We start from the raw sequence: 17,679 nt of genomic DNA, 5'->3' as shown, positions 1-17,679 counted from the left end.
TAAATTTAAAAATGATGACTCCATCTACAGAGTTACACTCGCTCTGTTACTCTGTCTTATTTGCTTCCTGAGGGAGACAGGTGTAAAATCCAGTTTTCAAGAAGTGCCCCTGAATATTGTTGTCTAATTTTACATGCATGCACCCAGACCCAGAAGCCTTGAGTTGGTTCCAGCTCTTTGTACAGTCCAGCTGCTGTTTCGGAGAAGTTCTTGCTGTTGGAACCACTCATGATTGTGTCCACATAAGAGAACCCGGGTGGTCTTTTCCCCCTGAACTTCATCCGTCTCATCTCAGTGGGCCGCTGAACACCGGGAGGCAGTAACAATACTACGTCACACATGGGCGTGGCTGGGCTGTGAACTGGGGATCTGAAGGTGAAATTCAATAACACATTGATAGGCTGTTGAGTCACCTCGTTGTCTGAGCTTTACCCGATTCACTTATATAAAAAAAGCGGGAGGAACTTCTCTTTACCAAAGTTTTGAGTAACTTCGGGCGTTGTATAAGGAATAGTGCTTATTCATGCTTATGCATACTTTATTTTAATAGATTTTTTAGAACTGAGGAGGTCATTGGATAGCATCTTATCTAACCTATTCATTTTCCAGAAACATTTTTTCACTTTTCGACTGGAGTTTTCTTATCCTGGGGACACAGGTTAAGACAATTATCTATACTCGTGAATGCCTGCAGTTCATTCACTACTTAATTGTAATCTTATGAACTGTTTACTAAAAGGAAATAGAAGAATAAACTTCCCACCAATCCTCTTGTCCAGCTTTTAGAGCTTCTATGCTAAAACTCTTCTTAATGTTTAAAAAGAATTAATAGGAATTTGTAGAAAAACCTTGGGTTTTCTTTTTTCACTTAGTAGCTGTGTCGTCTGGAGAATGTTGCTTATTCTGTTAAGGTTTAGTTTCTTTATAGGATGAGTATGGTCATTTCTATACCTTTAGTAACAGGTAGTACTGAGTAGAGTACGTGGCACAGAGTAGGCGCTCAACAAATTTTTATTATCCATTTCAAGTTACACTTAGAGACAATCAAGTCAATGAAATTACTAGGGCAAATTCCAACTATTTTATATAAAATAGTATCAGTTGCTGTTTTAAATGGACTTACTTTATCTTTTGCCTTAAGCAGAAATCCATTTTCTTGTTAACAGAAAATATTAGGGCCGGCCTGGTGGTGCAGCGGTTAAGTGCGCACGTTCCGCTTCTCGGTGACCCAGGCTTCGCCAGTTTGGATCTCCCGTGTGGACATGGCACAGCTTGGTAAGCCATGCGGTGGCAGGCGTCCCCCATATGAAGTGGAGGAAGATGGGCAAGGATATTAGCTCAGGGTCAGTCTTCCTCAGCAAAAAGAAGAGGATTGGCAGCAGATGTTAGCTCAGGGCTAATCTTCCTCAAAAAAAAAAAAAAAGAAAAAAGAAAAGAAAATATTCTTCTCAAAGCCCATGAATTTCAGAAAGTTGGAAGCATGGTGTTGGGAAGGCAGTGGGCACAAGTTCAGGTGGTTTTACCTTTGGATATAAGAGCTGGTGAATTTCCCCCCAGGTTTGGCCTTTTTACTGTAGTTTCATGTCATCGACTGAGCTCAACAAGTGTCAGAATGAATTCAAATGACAGAATTGATTGTTGAAAATGATTTAAACCTCCCGCTCCTTCTAGGGTGATGGCTGTTTGTTCAGATTTTGTCCTGTCCTTTCAAGCTCATATGAAATACCTTTCATTTTCCAGGCATGAGGCTAGAGAGGCTGGTATTGAAAGAGACAGTTATATATCATGCAAGTTCTACTTTTTTGTATTAGTTGCCATGTTCTAAAACTCAGATATATTAACTTGGATAAAATATCTTTCTAAGTTTATATCCAACACAAAGCTGTAAATGATTCAGATGGAGGACCATAGAAAGTACAAAAGAATTTGTATGTATGTGTGTGTGTGTGTGGTGAGAAAATTACCCACTTGGCTAGGTGGGTACTAACCAGAAAGGCAGCATTTCAGAATGCTGGAAGAAGTTGTTTGTTATTTCTAAAGTAGTCACTGAAAATATGTCTATAGGAAATGGGCAACATCTACTTAGAATGCCTTTATACTTAAAATTCAACTTCTATAGGATGTATTTCTATACTGTGTGGATTAATTAATTGGAAAAGAAACTGAGGCTAGGCTGTTGTAGAAAATCTGCCAATCTGATAGGTCCCATTGGAATACATATGAATGAGAGCATCAGTTACCATTTTACAACCCTCTCCATCCTTCTCCTGTGGACCATCCATGCTGTCTCTGTCTGGATCCAGGCACTGATCCTTTTTTCCCAGGAACTTCCTAAATGCCTAAATGGTTTCCCTGCTTCCATTCAATTACTTCCCACTACAGCCTTCAGAGTTATCTTCCCAAAACCTAAATGAGATCATGCTACTGTTCATATGAAAGGTGTTTAAAACAAATACCTTACCATGGCCCAGTGAGGACACAGGGATCTGTGTCGAGGCCTCCTTTCCAGCCCCTTTGCCCAACACTTCCCCAAATCCCTCTGTAGTCAGTTGCGCTAGATCTCTCCCTGGTTCCCAGAAGACTTGCCCTTTCAAGCCTTTACCTTGGGATTCCTTTCCCTTCTCCTGTCTTTACAACTTATGAAACTCTTCATCTTTTAAGACCCACCTCAAATGTCAAATCCTGAAATCAAATCCCAATACTCCCAGGTATAGTTAGCCCCTTATGTTCCCAGTGAACTCTCTTAGTACCTTGATTTCAGCTCGTTGTCAGTTTGCTTGCGATTATAGATGTGCGTGTTGTTTTTCCCTAGCAGACTGTGAGAACGGTTGCCTTCCCTTGCTCAGCCTATCACACCTTCTGATCCTCAGCTTCCACACTTTCAAATGGGGATAAAATACTTACCTCACATGATTGTTCCTGGGTGTGAATGAGATAATGCAGACCAAGTGCTTCGCTCTGCTCCTGGCACTTTGAGAATGCTTACTCAGTGCTAACTGGCTTTGGCATGGTCACTGCCAGGACTGGTAGCACAGTGTTAACTTGGATCCCCAGAGAATTTCCTAGTCTCTGTCACTCAAGAGTTACTCAGGAAGGAAGGGAGGGAAGGAAGGAAGCATGGATCAACATCATAGCTCTTAGCTAGCTTCCTGAGCTCTATTATTTATTTCGTCCTATCCACAACTCTGTGAATGGGTGTTATCTTTCCTTTTCCAGATGAAGAAACTGAGACTCAGAGAGTTTTAATAACTTACTCAAAGTTACACAGCTAATATTGAGAACTGTGTTTAGACTCCAGTTCTGAATGATTCTCACATCCATGTTCGTTTGTACTAAACATTTAGTGTACTGCAACATTGGTGGGACTTACCAGCAGAGCTTCTGAGTAGGGCTTGGCTTTGCTTGCCACTCAAATCATTTATACAAAATATTTAGGTAAAAGGAATAATATGGGTAACAGGGACACAAAATGGAGCTAGGCAGTACAAGGAACACAGTTTGCATGTAAAGACAGGTAACTTTAATGACAAATCCAATCACCTTTATTTTAACATGGATCTTGATAGAGAAATATATGAAAATTTATTTTACACACTTATTGAATGTCGAGTATGAGCCAAGCGTGTTTTTGGACCCTGAAACTACAGCACTGAACAAAATAGTCAGTTTCTTGTCACTTAATGTTATTTGCGCAGAAGCATTTAAATAGTGAGACCTTCAATCGATTTTATAGATAGAGTATAGTGAACCGCTGGTGAAGACATCCTCAGCATCTTTGATTCTGTTATGACAGATGCTCTGTTACAAATAATTCACTATCTCATAGTCCCTTATTAGTAACTATGTAGAACACTTTTATTTCTTTCCTTTAACACATAGTTATTTTTAGCACTTCTTTGGCACTATGCTTGTGTGGCTGAGACCCAAGGTTGTGTTTTTGATATCCGGATATGCTCTCATAACAAAGATGGGACCAAGAGATCTTGTCCAAGGGCTAAGAGCACATTTCCTCTCTTGTTCAGTGGATATGAAAGATGAATAGCTCTATCTAAATCCTGATGCTGTTTATAGTAATTTTTAAAGAAAATCTGGGTCGTTTAATTACAATGAAGTTTCTTCCCAATGCAACTATTTGAGTTCATTTTAACAGCATTTGCCCTATATATGCCTTATGTCTCTATACCCTTAGGCCTGTTGCAGAAAATGTTATATCTTCATCAGAATTTCTCATTAAGTTTAATGCACTTGGATCTGATATGTCAAAACTCACTGGATAGGTTTATTAACAATCAACTACATCAGCTGAGTATTATCTTAGGAAGTAAAAGGTCAGTAAGTAGTTGTTATCGTACCATTTCATCAGTGGACTCTTCTCCAAAGACTTCAAGTCATTATTCACTGCTTATAGTCACTTGAGATATAAAAAGTCTTTTTATAGTAATGAAAGAACTCCCACAATTAGCCAGAAGGCAACCATCTATCTTGTTAAATAGCTCAGCTTGGAGGAGAGCAGGATTTCAGGTGATATTCAGTAGATGAATTGTTATGACAATGATAAAGGTGGTGATACCAATCTGTGTTTTTCGCTGTAGGGAAATGTGTGTATGGATGTACGCACACACACAAGAAAAAAGACGTTCAGTGCAGAGTAGTTTCTCTAGAGATATGCAAATACAGAAACGAGACTCTGTAGGAAGTTCTGTATCTGTGGATTCCTTCTAATTATTTGTTAACTCTAAATGATTACAGCACAAATTCATTTTTAGCTAATAACAAATATAACAATATTTTGAAACATTTTATTTTGAGATAATTTCAGACTTATCAAAAAGTTGCAAGAACAGTACAAAGAATTGTCAGATACCATTCATCTAGGTTTCCCAAATTTTAACATTAACATTTTACATATGGTTTAGATTCATTCTTTCTCTCTCTCTCTCTCTCATCAAGTCATAAATGTTAACATCACCAGTAATGACAAATCTATATTACTTGCTTCCTGATAGGATAGACTGAGAAAGACACAACACCACTTCTGACATTTCTGCCAAAAATACATAACCTGAATCTAATCAAGAAGAAACATTAGACAAAGACAAACTGAGAGATAGTCTACAAAATAGCTGTACACATATAATACATGACTGTTTTACATCTGTTATATGATCTCAATAAAAGTTATGTTTTAGTTCTCCCTTAAAAATGTGTGACTCTTGCTAAATCTGAGAAACTAGACATTGTATTTTCGATGCAACTAATTTTGATAATAAAATTAATTTGCGAAGATGGTAAATTTCAGCTTTTACTCTGTTTTTGTTGTTATTGTTTAAACCAGAGGAGTTTCAAGTCTGGTTATATTAGTCAAGGTCCCAGAAGGAAATGGAAGGCACAATCAGAGAATTTAATTGAAGAAAGTTTAATGGTGGAACAACTTACAGAGGTGTGAGCAGAGTTAAGAAAAAGAACATAGGGAATAGCAATAGAAAGAGAAGTCCTTACCACCCATAGACCTGGAGAGGAAGGTAAGAGAGTAGAGTGAACAGAATTTGGTAAGAGTTGGCGTCTTGAAAGCCAGGTGAGAGGAGGGCTAAGATACAGACGCAGAATACTGGCTCTCTCACCATTGGCTGACCCAAACAACAAACATGAAGCAGGGAGCCTGGTGATGCAGTATACTGTGGTCAGCATCTCAGGGCACAGAGCTGGGTAGAGAAAAGTGAAATATGGATCTAAGAGACAAACCAAGCACCAGTGCAAGTTCCAAAGGGGAGAAACCTCCATTTCTTTCATTAAGGTGAGAGAAAATAAATTAATTTATGAAGAAGCAAATAAAACTATGCTATATGTACTTTATTTCCCTCAGAAGGAATCAAAACATATCATAACCTGTTCCTTAATAATAGTAATAATTTATAGAAATAAACACTCTTCAAATTTGTTAAATCCCAAATGGGAAAGTTTAGAAGAGAAGACGTCTAGCAATGGGAATAAAGAATCAGAAGATACAGAAGAAGGTATACAAAAAAAATAAGAAAATGAAAAGATAATGGAGGAAAAATCAGTTATGAAAGATGCATCCCCAAGATTTCCTATAACCGAAATAATAAACTCATTCAAGAACAGTTCTGGTAAATTCACAAATAATGGGCCTAGAACATCTTTTTTTCTTTTTTTTGGTGGAAGGAAGATATACTCTGAGCTAACATCTGTTGCCAATCTTCCTCTTTTTGCTTGAGGAAGATTGTCCCTGAGCTAATATCTGTACCAGTCTTCTTCTATTTTTGTCTGTGGAACACCGCCACAGCATGGCTTGATGAGCAGTGTGTAGGTCCGTGCACCCAGGCTGCCAAAGCAGAGTGTGCAAACTTAACCACTACGCCACCAGGCTGGCCCCAGGAACATCTTAACAAGAAAAGTTGAAGATGAATCTTGCTTGCATTTGGGAACTTCTCGAGCAAAGTCTATTGTGAAAGGCATCAAGAAGCAACATAGTGTCCGACTGTAGTAACCTCAGGGTGACAATCAACTAACTAAATGTAATAATAGGCTTTCCAAAGATCTCATTGGATTACTGGGAACCTGCAATTCATTACTGTTACATAGTAAGTATTTTTAATATATTCAGTTCTTTAGGTTGTAAATGTGTATTATGTCATAGAAGGTTGATGAGCTTCTGTGTCCCATGATCTCATAAGTTATAGGTTAGGCAACACAGAGAGTCATGCAGGGGGCCCAAAACTGTTGAACATAAAGTGGGTCTGGATTCCAGTGGAGGTGTCCCACTTGGCTGTTGCTCTCTCTTCTTGTGGGAACATTGTCAGTAAGGAAACAGACTACAGGAGGGTCAGACTGTCTAAGTTAGGAGTCAGTCAGTTTCATTTGTCTGGGCAAGCCAGGTGCCCAGCACCAGAGGACTGTGGAGCTCAAGGGAAGCAGGAAAATGACGCCACCATCCCTCGTAGTCCAGACGAGGCAAAAGGAGCCCCAGGATCACTTTTGGATAAGTCTACTCATTAGGTCACTTGTGATAATTACTATATTCTCTTCCAAAAATCCAGTAATAGCACTGTCAATAGAAGAACACTGGACTACACGACTTTTGGGTTAAAGCAATCTAACATTTCTTATGCTCTCAGCTTCTGAAATTACCTAATTATCACAAACCTGCTAGTGATTGTTTTGTTCACTGAAAACATTTTAAAAAGGCCAACATTAATTTCAGTCAATCTCTCAGTAGGTATTTTTCATATAATTTTGCACAATTCCTATTCTGTGAGTTCGTTTTGCTATAAATACTTTTTATACAGCACTATGCTCAATTTACATTAACAGATGTCCACATAGAATCAAACATACCAAAGTTTAGAAAAAAATTGTATGCTTAAATTCTTTAAAATTGATTTAAAGATTGTTTATGAGAAGTGTTTTAATGAACATAGGGTTTGGATTATTTTAAATTCCTTCCATACACAACATTTTAGCAGCAATTTAAATATTGTTTCCTCCTATAAAATGTTACTAGACCATATTTTTACAACACCTCATTAATTGTCAAATAGAGAATTCGATCAGAATTCACATAGGGACTTTATTCAAAATTAATTCCACATTTATTTGTGAGGGTGGGAGATCTTGTAAACTGTCATGCCGAACCAGAATTACAATATTCGGGTCTGAGGATCTAATGTAAAACATGGTGCCTGTACTTGATGACACTGTATGATATAATTGAAATTTGCTAAGAGAGTAGAATTTAAATGTTCTCACCAAAATAAATAAATAAAGTGAGGTGATGGATGTGTTAATTAACTAAATGGTTGGAATCCTTTCACAATGTATACATACATCTAATCACCACAACATACACATTAAATATCTTAACAATTTTGTCATTCATACCTCACTAAAGCTGGATACAAATGAATAAATAAATAAATAAAAATTTTGTAAACATTAAAAAATAATATTCAAGTGCTTTATGCTTATACTCAATTTGAAATTGGGCTACGTCAATTGTGCATAACCCTTGATATTCTGTATTTCTTCTACTGAGTAGTCCTATATGTATTCTCCCATGAAAGGCATAGATGCTTAAAAGCCCTTATTTTTCATAAGAGGCACAGAGGGTTGGAAAGCCTCGTCATTCCCAAATAGCTGACTCTAGAAATGGCAGCTCACTAGGGTAACTTGGTTATTCGTGTGCTTGATTGCACTTTGAAAGGGGGAGGGGGAGAGCCTGTTTGTTTTCTAATACTCAGGAAAATTTTGCATATGGCTGGATTTGGACGAATAATCAAAGTAGAACAGCTCATATCCAAGCTGAGGCCACCAGTCACTCTGGGGAGGTTGTTGACGAGTGGCCCAGACTTTTCAGTTTATCCAAAAGGGTAGATTATTCGTTAACCGGAAGCTTCATCAAACATTGCTGTGATATGGTTTACATATGAAAAGCTATATTCTTTACTTAACATTCACAAGTTGCTTATGGATTAATTAGCCCATCTGCCGCAACAAATGTATTCACACTTCTTTTGCACTGATTGCTGAAAGGTGACTACTTTTCTCCTATTCATTTATCCCTGTCAATATAGTGGAAAATAACTTTTTGGAAACAACACACTAATTTTTTCATATCTGTAAAAATATGTATATGTTTCAGCTTATCCACTGAGTTGCTAAGATAAGTTCAGAGGTGAAAGGAAGACCTTCTCAGAAAATGGTTTCCCATGATCACTTTTTCTTTTAGCCATCAATATCTGTTTGTTAGTTCATCTGAATACCTTATAACCGCTTCAAGTTCGACATGATTAAGACTATTTTTGCCACTTGTTTCCAATCCCAAATTTAGTTTTTATGAGGACAACCCCATGTCTCTATTTATCCTACAACTTCTACCATTGGCCTCCTCCTTCTCTCTTCTCTGCTGTTGTAATTCTGATGACCTCTTTATGCATAATGTGCCTGCTTTCTCATTTATCTCAAATCAGGTGGCTTAATCACCATTTCAGAGTCCAGCCGTCCCACTCTGGGACTTCTAGACTCTTATCAAATATCAATCACGTGAATCTTTTCAGTTAAACTCTAGTTGCTCGGTAGCAGTAGGACGAAAGCAAGTTTGGCCACAGTTATCCAAATGGTAGACGTTATAGCAATAGAGGGATTATCTCATTACTTCTCATGTTTATTATGACACTCTAACCTCTCACCCATTCCATTTAACATCCACTTTAGAAAAAGTCTTTCTCTATCCTATGCTTGAATCAAATCACCAGCCTTCCTTAAAACCCTCCTGCATGTAAACTTCAAACTCAAATCCCATAATACACAGGCATTCCTTTTTTAATCTTCAAATTACCTTTCATCTCCTCACATCAATTTTGCTCCCCACCCTCTTCATCCAGTCTTTCCTCCTGAAAATCAACTTCCCTGCTCTCTTCTAGCACTTTTGCTTTGGTCCTTTTACTAGACACCTGGAACAGTTTGGCTCTACACCCGTAACCACCTGTATTAAATGGGACACATTTAATAGAGGACTCCTCCTTCTCTAATCTCATTTCATAAAACAAGTAAAAATTATAAGTTGCCCATATAAAACTGAGATTGAGACAGAAAGGGAAGAAGATTGAGGAAGGTAGGAAAGGAGGAAGCAAGGGAAGAAGGGAGGGAGAGAATATGATGGAAAAGAAATAGAACGATAAGGCTAGCCCCATGGTGAAGTGGTTAAAGTTCCACGCCCTCTGCTTGGGTGGCCCAGGTTTCCATGTTCGGATCCTGGGCATGGACTTACTCCACTCATCAGCCATGTTGTGGAGGCATCCCACACACAAAGTAGAGGAAAACTGGTACATATGTTAGCTCAGGGTGAATCTTTCTCTCGAAAAGAAAAGAAATAGAAAGATAAGGATATGGCATCATGCAATATCAAATACCTTGTTGTTGTTTTAGGATCTAACCACTTGGGAAAAAAACAAGTTTTGCTATTAACTTATTTGTTAATTTGCTACAAAATTTTTCTATAGGATTAAAACTTTAGATACTCTTCCAACGTTATTCTTCTCCCTAGCTGTAACTGATGATTACTGAGCAAAACAACTGCCAGAAAATCCCAATTAAACTATTCTCTTTTCTGTTGTGAAAGGAATAATTTAAAAATGGTGACCTTTTGGTAGGCTAACAATATGTTGATGAACTTCAAGTGAGGTGAAAAAAAAGAGTGTTTTGTATCATCAGTGCTTACATTTTCTGAGGGATCACGTGGGGCAGTAGAGCCTTTAAAGGTCATAGACTTCTTTACTTTGAGAGATATTAAATAGCTTATGAAAATAGAGGTCAGCTGCGTGATAACTGGAAGAAAAGAGCATTCCCCAATGGGGAAGTAAGATATTTTGAGATTACATTGACTGTCCTTTTTTAAGATTGTATTTGATTGTCCTTAAAGCCAAAAATGAAACTTGCATATAAATGCCGTGATTGTAAATGAATGAATATTCAGGTCTTAGAATCAATAGCTATTGATTTTGCTATATGAATACTAATATCATCTGCATATTACAATACATATATATAACTAAGCACTAAAATAATAACTAATGATTATACAACCTAAAATACTCTTTAATAATTTATGTTTCTGCAGATATTTTTATACTTTTCTGGATTTTGCAAAAATAATCTTACTTAGCACATAGGAACACAAAATAAATAATCATTATCAGTAGGAACTCACTTTTTAAAAATTATTCCTGCTTTGAAGATCACTAAAACAAATAAGAAACAAAGGAATATGAAGACTAGATTAACATGTAGGCAAGGTACTAAGCCACCTTGGGGAAGAAATGGAATAATGGCATTTGTCCACTACTTAATGACACACATTTTTTGTGTTAGTAGGATTTAATGTGTGACTGGAAGAAAGCCTGGCCACAAATTATTTTTTCTTTTATCCTCAGATATTGCTTGAAATTTCTTCAAACAAGGGCACTGTCTTCTTTCATTCTGCCACTGTTACGAGTTACTCTCAATGCAAAGTTTATAGGAAAAGGTAACAAATTGACATAGTTCCAGTAGGTTTTAAATAGTTGATAATAGTTTATGACTGAGAGTTCTTTTCAGGGACAGAAGGGTATGAGACCTTGCAGGAGCAGATACGGTATTCACTAAATCGAAGGGGCACTATGAAATGGGAATCCTAGGGACAAAAGGACAGTTCTTCGTTACCACATAGATTCTATCAGAGCAATTTTATCTACCACTGGATCATCTTCCATAACCCTGGAATTTATAAATACTGACCACAATATGAAACATAGACGATGATACCGTTAAACATGAGCAGCTAGATTTTAGGCTTTTCCGTTCTGGAACATCTCTTATTATTTTCTGACTACAGGTCCTCAGGGGAGACAGTGGTGGCCCCAGCCCAGAGTGCCTGTCATCTGACAGTAGCTTAGGGAATGAATGACTGTGTCTGTAGGTGTTCTGTGTTCACATACTCCCATATGCCCAAAGTCATCAAGACCTTCCAAGCTTGTGCCAATGAAGATTCAGTGATAATTTTCAAGTTTAGTCCATGGAGAAAAGAATCAGAGAGTGAATGTACAGATTACTGAGTGTGTGCACACTGGTAGGTACCCACCCAAATCTTTAACTGAAGTTTCTTACTAGTGATCCAAGAACTGTACTGGGACGTATTTTGCTGGTGAGGAAACTTAATTCGTCGATTTTTGAAGGCACATTAACTCTTTCAGGGTCCATTGAGTAAATTAACTCCTCTGGGTCATTAAGCCTATTTCTACATGACGTGACAATTTCTACCTAGCATTGTATCATTTACCCCAAAATGCCCCACACTTTCAGATATGTGCTCTGAGCACACACATATTCTTTGTCTACTCAGGGAGAGAGAATGTACTCATTTGAATGTCAGCAATCACTCTGTTACTATAACTCAGTGACTCCCTTTGCTTCTTTTTAAGGCACCCAGGGATCTCTAAGGATTTGCTGGTGCAGAGCAGTTATCAGAGCCTCACCAAGAGGCGGGTAGCTTAATTGCCTAGAAATGGTAGAATTTCAGGGATTTTGAACACAGTATTGTGCCCCCAAGTATCTCTTCCTATTTGCAAAAGCCAACATTATTGATTCATTTGAGGTGAGAGTTGTGAAGTTATTTCAGGATTCTATAGTCTTTTGTTAAAACACAACTTCCACAGAGAGTCTGTGTCATCAGGACCCATTTTAGGGGAAAAAATTAACAACTGTTTGAGAGCCGTCTGTACTGCCCCTCAAGAGGGTCCTCAGAAAAGTGTGCGGGTGTTTTGGGTGCCACAAAGACTGGGAAACATCACTGTTGCTTAATAAGTAGGCATGGGAGAGTATCACAAAAGAATAATTTTTCTCTCTGAAGTGCCAGTGGTTGCCCCTGCTGAGAAGCAGTGATGGAGGGCAAAGGCAAACGTCACCTCTTTCTCTGTTTGTCCAGGGCTGCCTTGGAGAGTCATAAATTGGCATAAATTAAAACAGGTGAGGATCCAAAGAGACAGCGTGTACTCACTTAGAGGAGTTTTAGAGCAGTGCTGCTTTTGTGTGCATATAAATCAGCTGAGATCTTGTTAAAATGCTGATTCTGATTCAGTAGGTCTCTGATAGGACCAGGGATTCTGCATTCTAATAATCTCTTAGGTGATGCTTATACTGCTGGTCCACGGACCACACTTTGATTAGTAAGGATTTAGGACAAAATGTACATTAGCAATAACATGATCTTGGATAAAAAGATGACGAATGTTAAAGAAATTTGACAATATCCTCAAAAATTAGATTCCAGGCAAGTAAGATTTTAATTAAATATTGACAATCCCACCAAGAGATTGATAGATCATTTTTTTAAAAAGGATATACTTAACATTTCTACCTTTCTAAATATTTTGGTGAACATTTTATGAAGCCGCTGTGTTATTTAAGTTTTTAAATCTTTACTAATAATTCTGGCTGTGTGCTTCATAAAGATACAAGAGGTAATTGTTTTCCTGTTCATCTCCATTTCCTCATGTTGGTGAAGAGTTCAATAAATGTCAATGTCTGATTCAATATTCCTTTACAAAATTCATATCAGAGCTGGTTTCAACTTCCCCTTCCACCTTGTATTAATCTATCATGACAGCCTCTCTGTGCTTTCCTCTGAAATGAGCAATGTCCTTTTATCTTCGCAGGTCAATGGGAAGGATCTCTCAAAGGCCACCCATGAAGAGGCAGTGGAAGCTTTTCGGAATGCCAAGGAGCCCATTGTGGTCCAGGTGTTAAGGCGAACGCCTCTCAGTAAACCAGCCTATGGAGCAGCCCCAGAAGTGCAGCTCATGAATGCCAGTACTCAGACGGACATCACATTTGAACACATCATAGCCCTGACCAAACTGAGGCCACCTACCCCTCCAGTGCCAGATATCTGTCCATTTCTGCTCTCAGACAGGTATTTTTCTGTCATTTCTCCCAAAGCCTTATTTGTTTTCGTCATTTAACATAGGTGTTGGAAAGAATCAGTAACGCTAGCGAGTTGACAATTACAGAAACAGGCTCTCAGTTCTGTTTGGAAAATGTCTCCACTGTGTCTACATCCAATTAGTCCTCAGCTGTCCCTGCTAGCTCTTTTCCCTGACCCATACAGTTGCTTCACCTCAGGAATCATACTTGCTGAAGTACAGTGAAAAGGTCTGGCTCTGATTGGTTCATCATCATATTTCCAGTCATCAGTACCTCACACTACTCTTGAGCACTGGTCAGGGAAATAGCTTTTCTCACCAAAGCTGCCAAAAGCCTTATTAAGACTGACACAGAAGCGGCGCATTGGCACCATATTCTCCTCTGTGGGTCGCCTCTCTTTCTCTCTTCTGCTTTTCTCTTCTTTAAAGAAGAAGCTAGAAAATTAATTAAAGTGCAATTCTCCAAAGAAAGCAATTATCCAGTATATTGAGATGTAAATAAAAGGTCCTGGCTGTCAGAGAATAAGTATAGAGCTATGAAGTAAGGAACTATTAATGGATATTTCTTCCCTAATTTTTACCTAATTTAAAGGCAGTTAGAGAGATTTTATTCAAATAATCCTACTTGTACGGTTTTGGAAGGATTTTTTGCCCCATACTTTTTGTTCTGTGAGCTTTTCAGCAAATATTCAAACATTATTGAGAGCAGTAGCCTCTTTAGACTGCATTTTCGTTGCCTACTGCATTCCGTTCTCCACTTTGTAAAACACAGATCTGATCCTGTCACTTCTCTGGCCTTTGGTGGCTTTTGTAAGTCTATTTCAGTGGTTCCAATGTGTACATTAGAATCGCCTGGAACTTTCTAAAGAAATACCAATGCAATGCCTGAATCCCACCTCAGGCCAGTTAAAGAAGAATTTTTTAGAGTGAAACTCAGGCATCAGAATTTTTCAAAAGTCTTCCTAGGCAATTGTAATGTGAGCCATGTTTTGGAAACCACTGCTTGAAACTTCAAGTTCTGGGTAGGAGCGCTGTTTGTTTTGCTTAAGATTGTATTCATCCATCCATTACTTATTAAATAGCCCTTTATGTCAGGCACTGGAACTAGGTGCTGGGCATAAACGTGGAACCAAAAATAACCATTGCCTCCTGGAGCTTATATTCTAGAGGGGAGATGAACAATGCACAAGCAAACAAGTATGTAATATTATTAGTACAGCCTGACACAGAGTAGCAATCCAATAAATACTTTCCTGAATGCCTAATAGCAGCTAACATTTATTAGCTCACTTAACATGTTTTCGGTAATATTCCAAGTGTCGTACATTTGTTAACTCATTTAGTCCTCACAACAACCTTTGGAGGGAGTATCTTATATTATGACCCATGTCACAGATGTCAAGTAATTTGGCCAATATCACATAGCTAAAAAGTGGCAGGGCCAGGCTTCTGAGATGAAGAGGTCTGAGCAAAGTGCCCCCTCTTTCAGCCAACTGGCTGTGTCGCTCTTCCTAAATCCTGCAGATCTCAGCTTAGAGGCAGCCTCTTCCAGCAAACTTCCTCGGGCTACAGTAGGTACATCCCCACCATGTGCTCTCACAGCTTCCATATTTTCCCCTTAATTATCACACTATATTAAAATTCCCACTTGACTGCTTTACCCAATTAATAGGGCAAGAACTGATTTTGTGCACCAACATATTTCCAGCACTTGGCATAGGGCCTGGCATCTGGTAGACACTCAATAAATGTTTATTGAATGAATAAGGTGTTCCTCCTGGCAGGGCTCCCATCTTACTAACTGAAAGATGAGGGAAACACATCAGATGCCCCAAACAACAAGCCTTCGTGTTTCACCAGCCCAAAGGGGCTTTGCAGAGCCAGGCAAGATTTAAGCAAGAAGGGGTTACCTGTTAGACCAGCAAGTGAGATGCTGCATACACTGCTTTTACTAGTTGGGTCCACGTTGATTAACCCTTTATGGAGCTGACAGCCATAGATAGGAGTGAGAAGAGGCTGGTAGAATATTTACGCTGACCGTGGGAGGGCACTAGGATGGCTCTCTCTCACCTTTCAGCTCGTGATAAAGGAACTGATTTATACCACTAACCCTGATTTTTCAATAATGTCCACGCTGGTCGGGCTTAGAGGTTTTACCCACAACCAACTTGGTTAATTGCGTTTAAACTTTTTCATTGACATTTAGAAATAGAGATGAACTCATGTCCTTCGCTACTAAACTATGCTTGGCCTTCATATGGTATAATGTATAGTATCTATATCATAGCGTATAGTAATTTGAAAGCATTTCTGTAAATTATTTAAAGCAATTCCCGAAAGTTAAAGGATATATAAAAGCAATGTACAGTGCCCTGGGTCCCCCTCATTTCCTTTACTTAATCAGTTCTCTCTTCTAAAGGGATTATGAAACCCTGTGGCTTATATGAGTTTCCAGTGAATTATCACCATGAATTATCTTTAATATTTGTGTTTAATATTTCCCCTTTTTATCAAAGAGGGGAAAAATGTGGATTATGAGGGAGAATGAGGAAGGAGGTCTTAAGGAATGGGGGCAAAGTGAATATGTTTTATAATCTGAAAAATATGTGCTTTTGAAAACAGATTTCAAAAAACAGTTTGGGGCTGTATATTATGCAATTGGTAGTACTTTGTTACAAAATACTCACTTTGGTAGACTGCATTCTCAAATGCCACATACCTATGTATGAAGCAAGTCACATTTGGTGGAATGGAAGCCAGCCAAAGCGTGTTAATAAAGCACCGTAGTCTGTCAGAGATTTCACTTCAGTTTCTTCACAGAACGTGGCTCTGACCGTGGGCCTTGTTCTTAATATTCTCTCAGAAATAGCAAACTGATGGACTTCATGTAGGGGAGAAAGAAAAGCAATTGGTCTTTCTGAGCTGTAGTTCATTTAAAGGCTAGATCACTACAGGTCCTATTGCAAAGCAAAGAAAACTAAAGTGAAATTGAAAAATCAGTTTTAATCTTGAAAACAACCGTTTTGATCCATTCATATCGTATTGCTATGTTCCCCATAGCTGCCATTCTCTTCATCCGATGGAACATGAATTTTATGAGGACAATGAGTATCTTTCCAGCTTGCCTGCTGATGCGGACAGAACAGAGGACTTTGAATACGAGGTAAGATGGTTTTCACACCACTTCAGCTTTCTTCGTGAAGTTACAGTTGAGGGGTTTTGCATAACAAAGACAAAATTAATTTATTGCTATGAGAAGTATTTTGTCTATTATATATATATATCTCTAGGGTAAGATCTTTTCAATATTATTTGTTTTAGCTATTTGGTTGTAGTATATTGGAAAACAGTTTTATGACATAAGCTTGAAATATTTTGCTCACATCTTTGTTGCTTTTTATAAATAATATTATGGCAGCTACATTTTTTCTTCTTTCTGTAATATAAGAGAATTTCCAAGTAGAGTTTGGAAATGAAATTATATTTAAAGTCAAGATTGTGCTTACTATGATCATTCATTGTATAATATTTTGATTTTAAGTGATAAACTAAATTTTCTTATGTTAGTTATATTGTCTTCCCAAATTCAATATTCTCTTCATTTGTGACTCAAGTACGTACCCTAACGAGTAGTCTTACTGACTTTCTAGAAAGAGAGATGGCCTCATGCCCTTTGTTGTTAAACTATGTTTAGCCTTCACGTGGTATATGTTAGAGTTTGTGTGCTGTGATATATAACAATTCCAAAAGCCCATCTATTAATTATTTAAAAGCTTTCACAAAAGTTAAAGGATTTTATCCTAATATTTCCCCTGCTCCTGCAGTCTATAAATCTTCGAAAGGTTTCAGACTACTCTGACATTTGGAAATAAAATAGATTGAGGAGGTAAAGAAGCTTTGGTAAACAGGCAAAGAACCTATGATTATCTGCCCTTTTAATGCCTTAGATGATGTCAGACAAGTTCAGCAAAATGTTCGTTTCCATTTTACAACCCAGAAATCCTGAAATCTCTTCCCTTAGGAGGATCTGAAATCAAATAAGGCCGATTCAGTGAAGCTCACCCAAAGCAAATAGACGTTTATTTGAAATCTTCCTCCCACAAAAGTCATTGCTGGGGATTACAGAAATCATTATTTCTTTTCAGCCAGAATTTGGAAGATGTGTGATGATACCTAGTATCTGAGCAGATGGTTTTGTCATTGT

At 38.0% G+C, this 17,679-nt stretch overlaps 1 protein-coding gene across 2 annotated transcripts in view; it reads left to right on the top strand.

Moving 5' to 3' along the window:
* The window catches only part of PDZRN4 (PDZ domain containing ring finger 4), a 336,843-nt gene that overhangs the window by 261,496 nt on the left and 57,668 nt on the right, over positions 1–17,679 (top strand). For both annotated transcript variants that reach the window (XM_046654289.1, XM_046654279.1), the window contains 2 exons: positions 13,209–13,465; positions 16,536–16,638. In XM_046654289.1, coding sequence (XP_046510245.1) covers positions 13,209–13,465; positions 16,536–16,638 — 360 coding nt within the window. The remainder of the gene's footprint in view (positions 1–13,208; positions 13,466–16,535; positions 16,639–17,679) is intronic.

This window comes from Equus quagga, chromosome 1, assembly GCF_021613505.1.
Source record: "Equus quagga isolate Etosha38 chromosome 1, UCLA_HA_Equagga_1.0, whole genome shotgun sequence".
Classification (NCBI taxonomy): Eukaryota; Metazoa; Chordata; class Mammalia; order Perissodactyla; family Equidae; genus Equus; species Equus quagga.
This window is presented reverse-complemented; position numbering and strand designations above follow the sequence as displayed.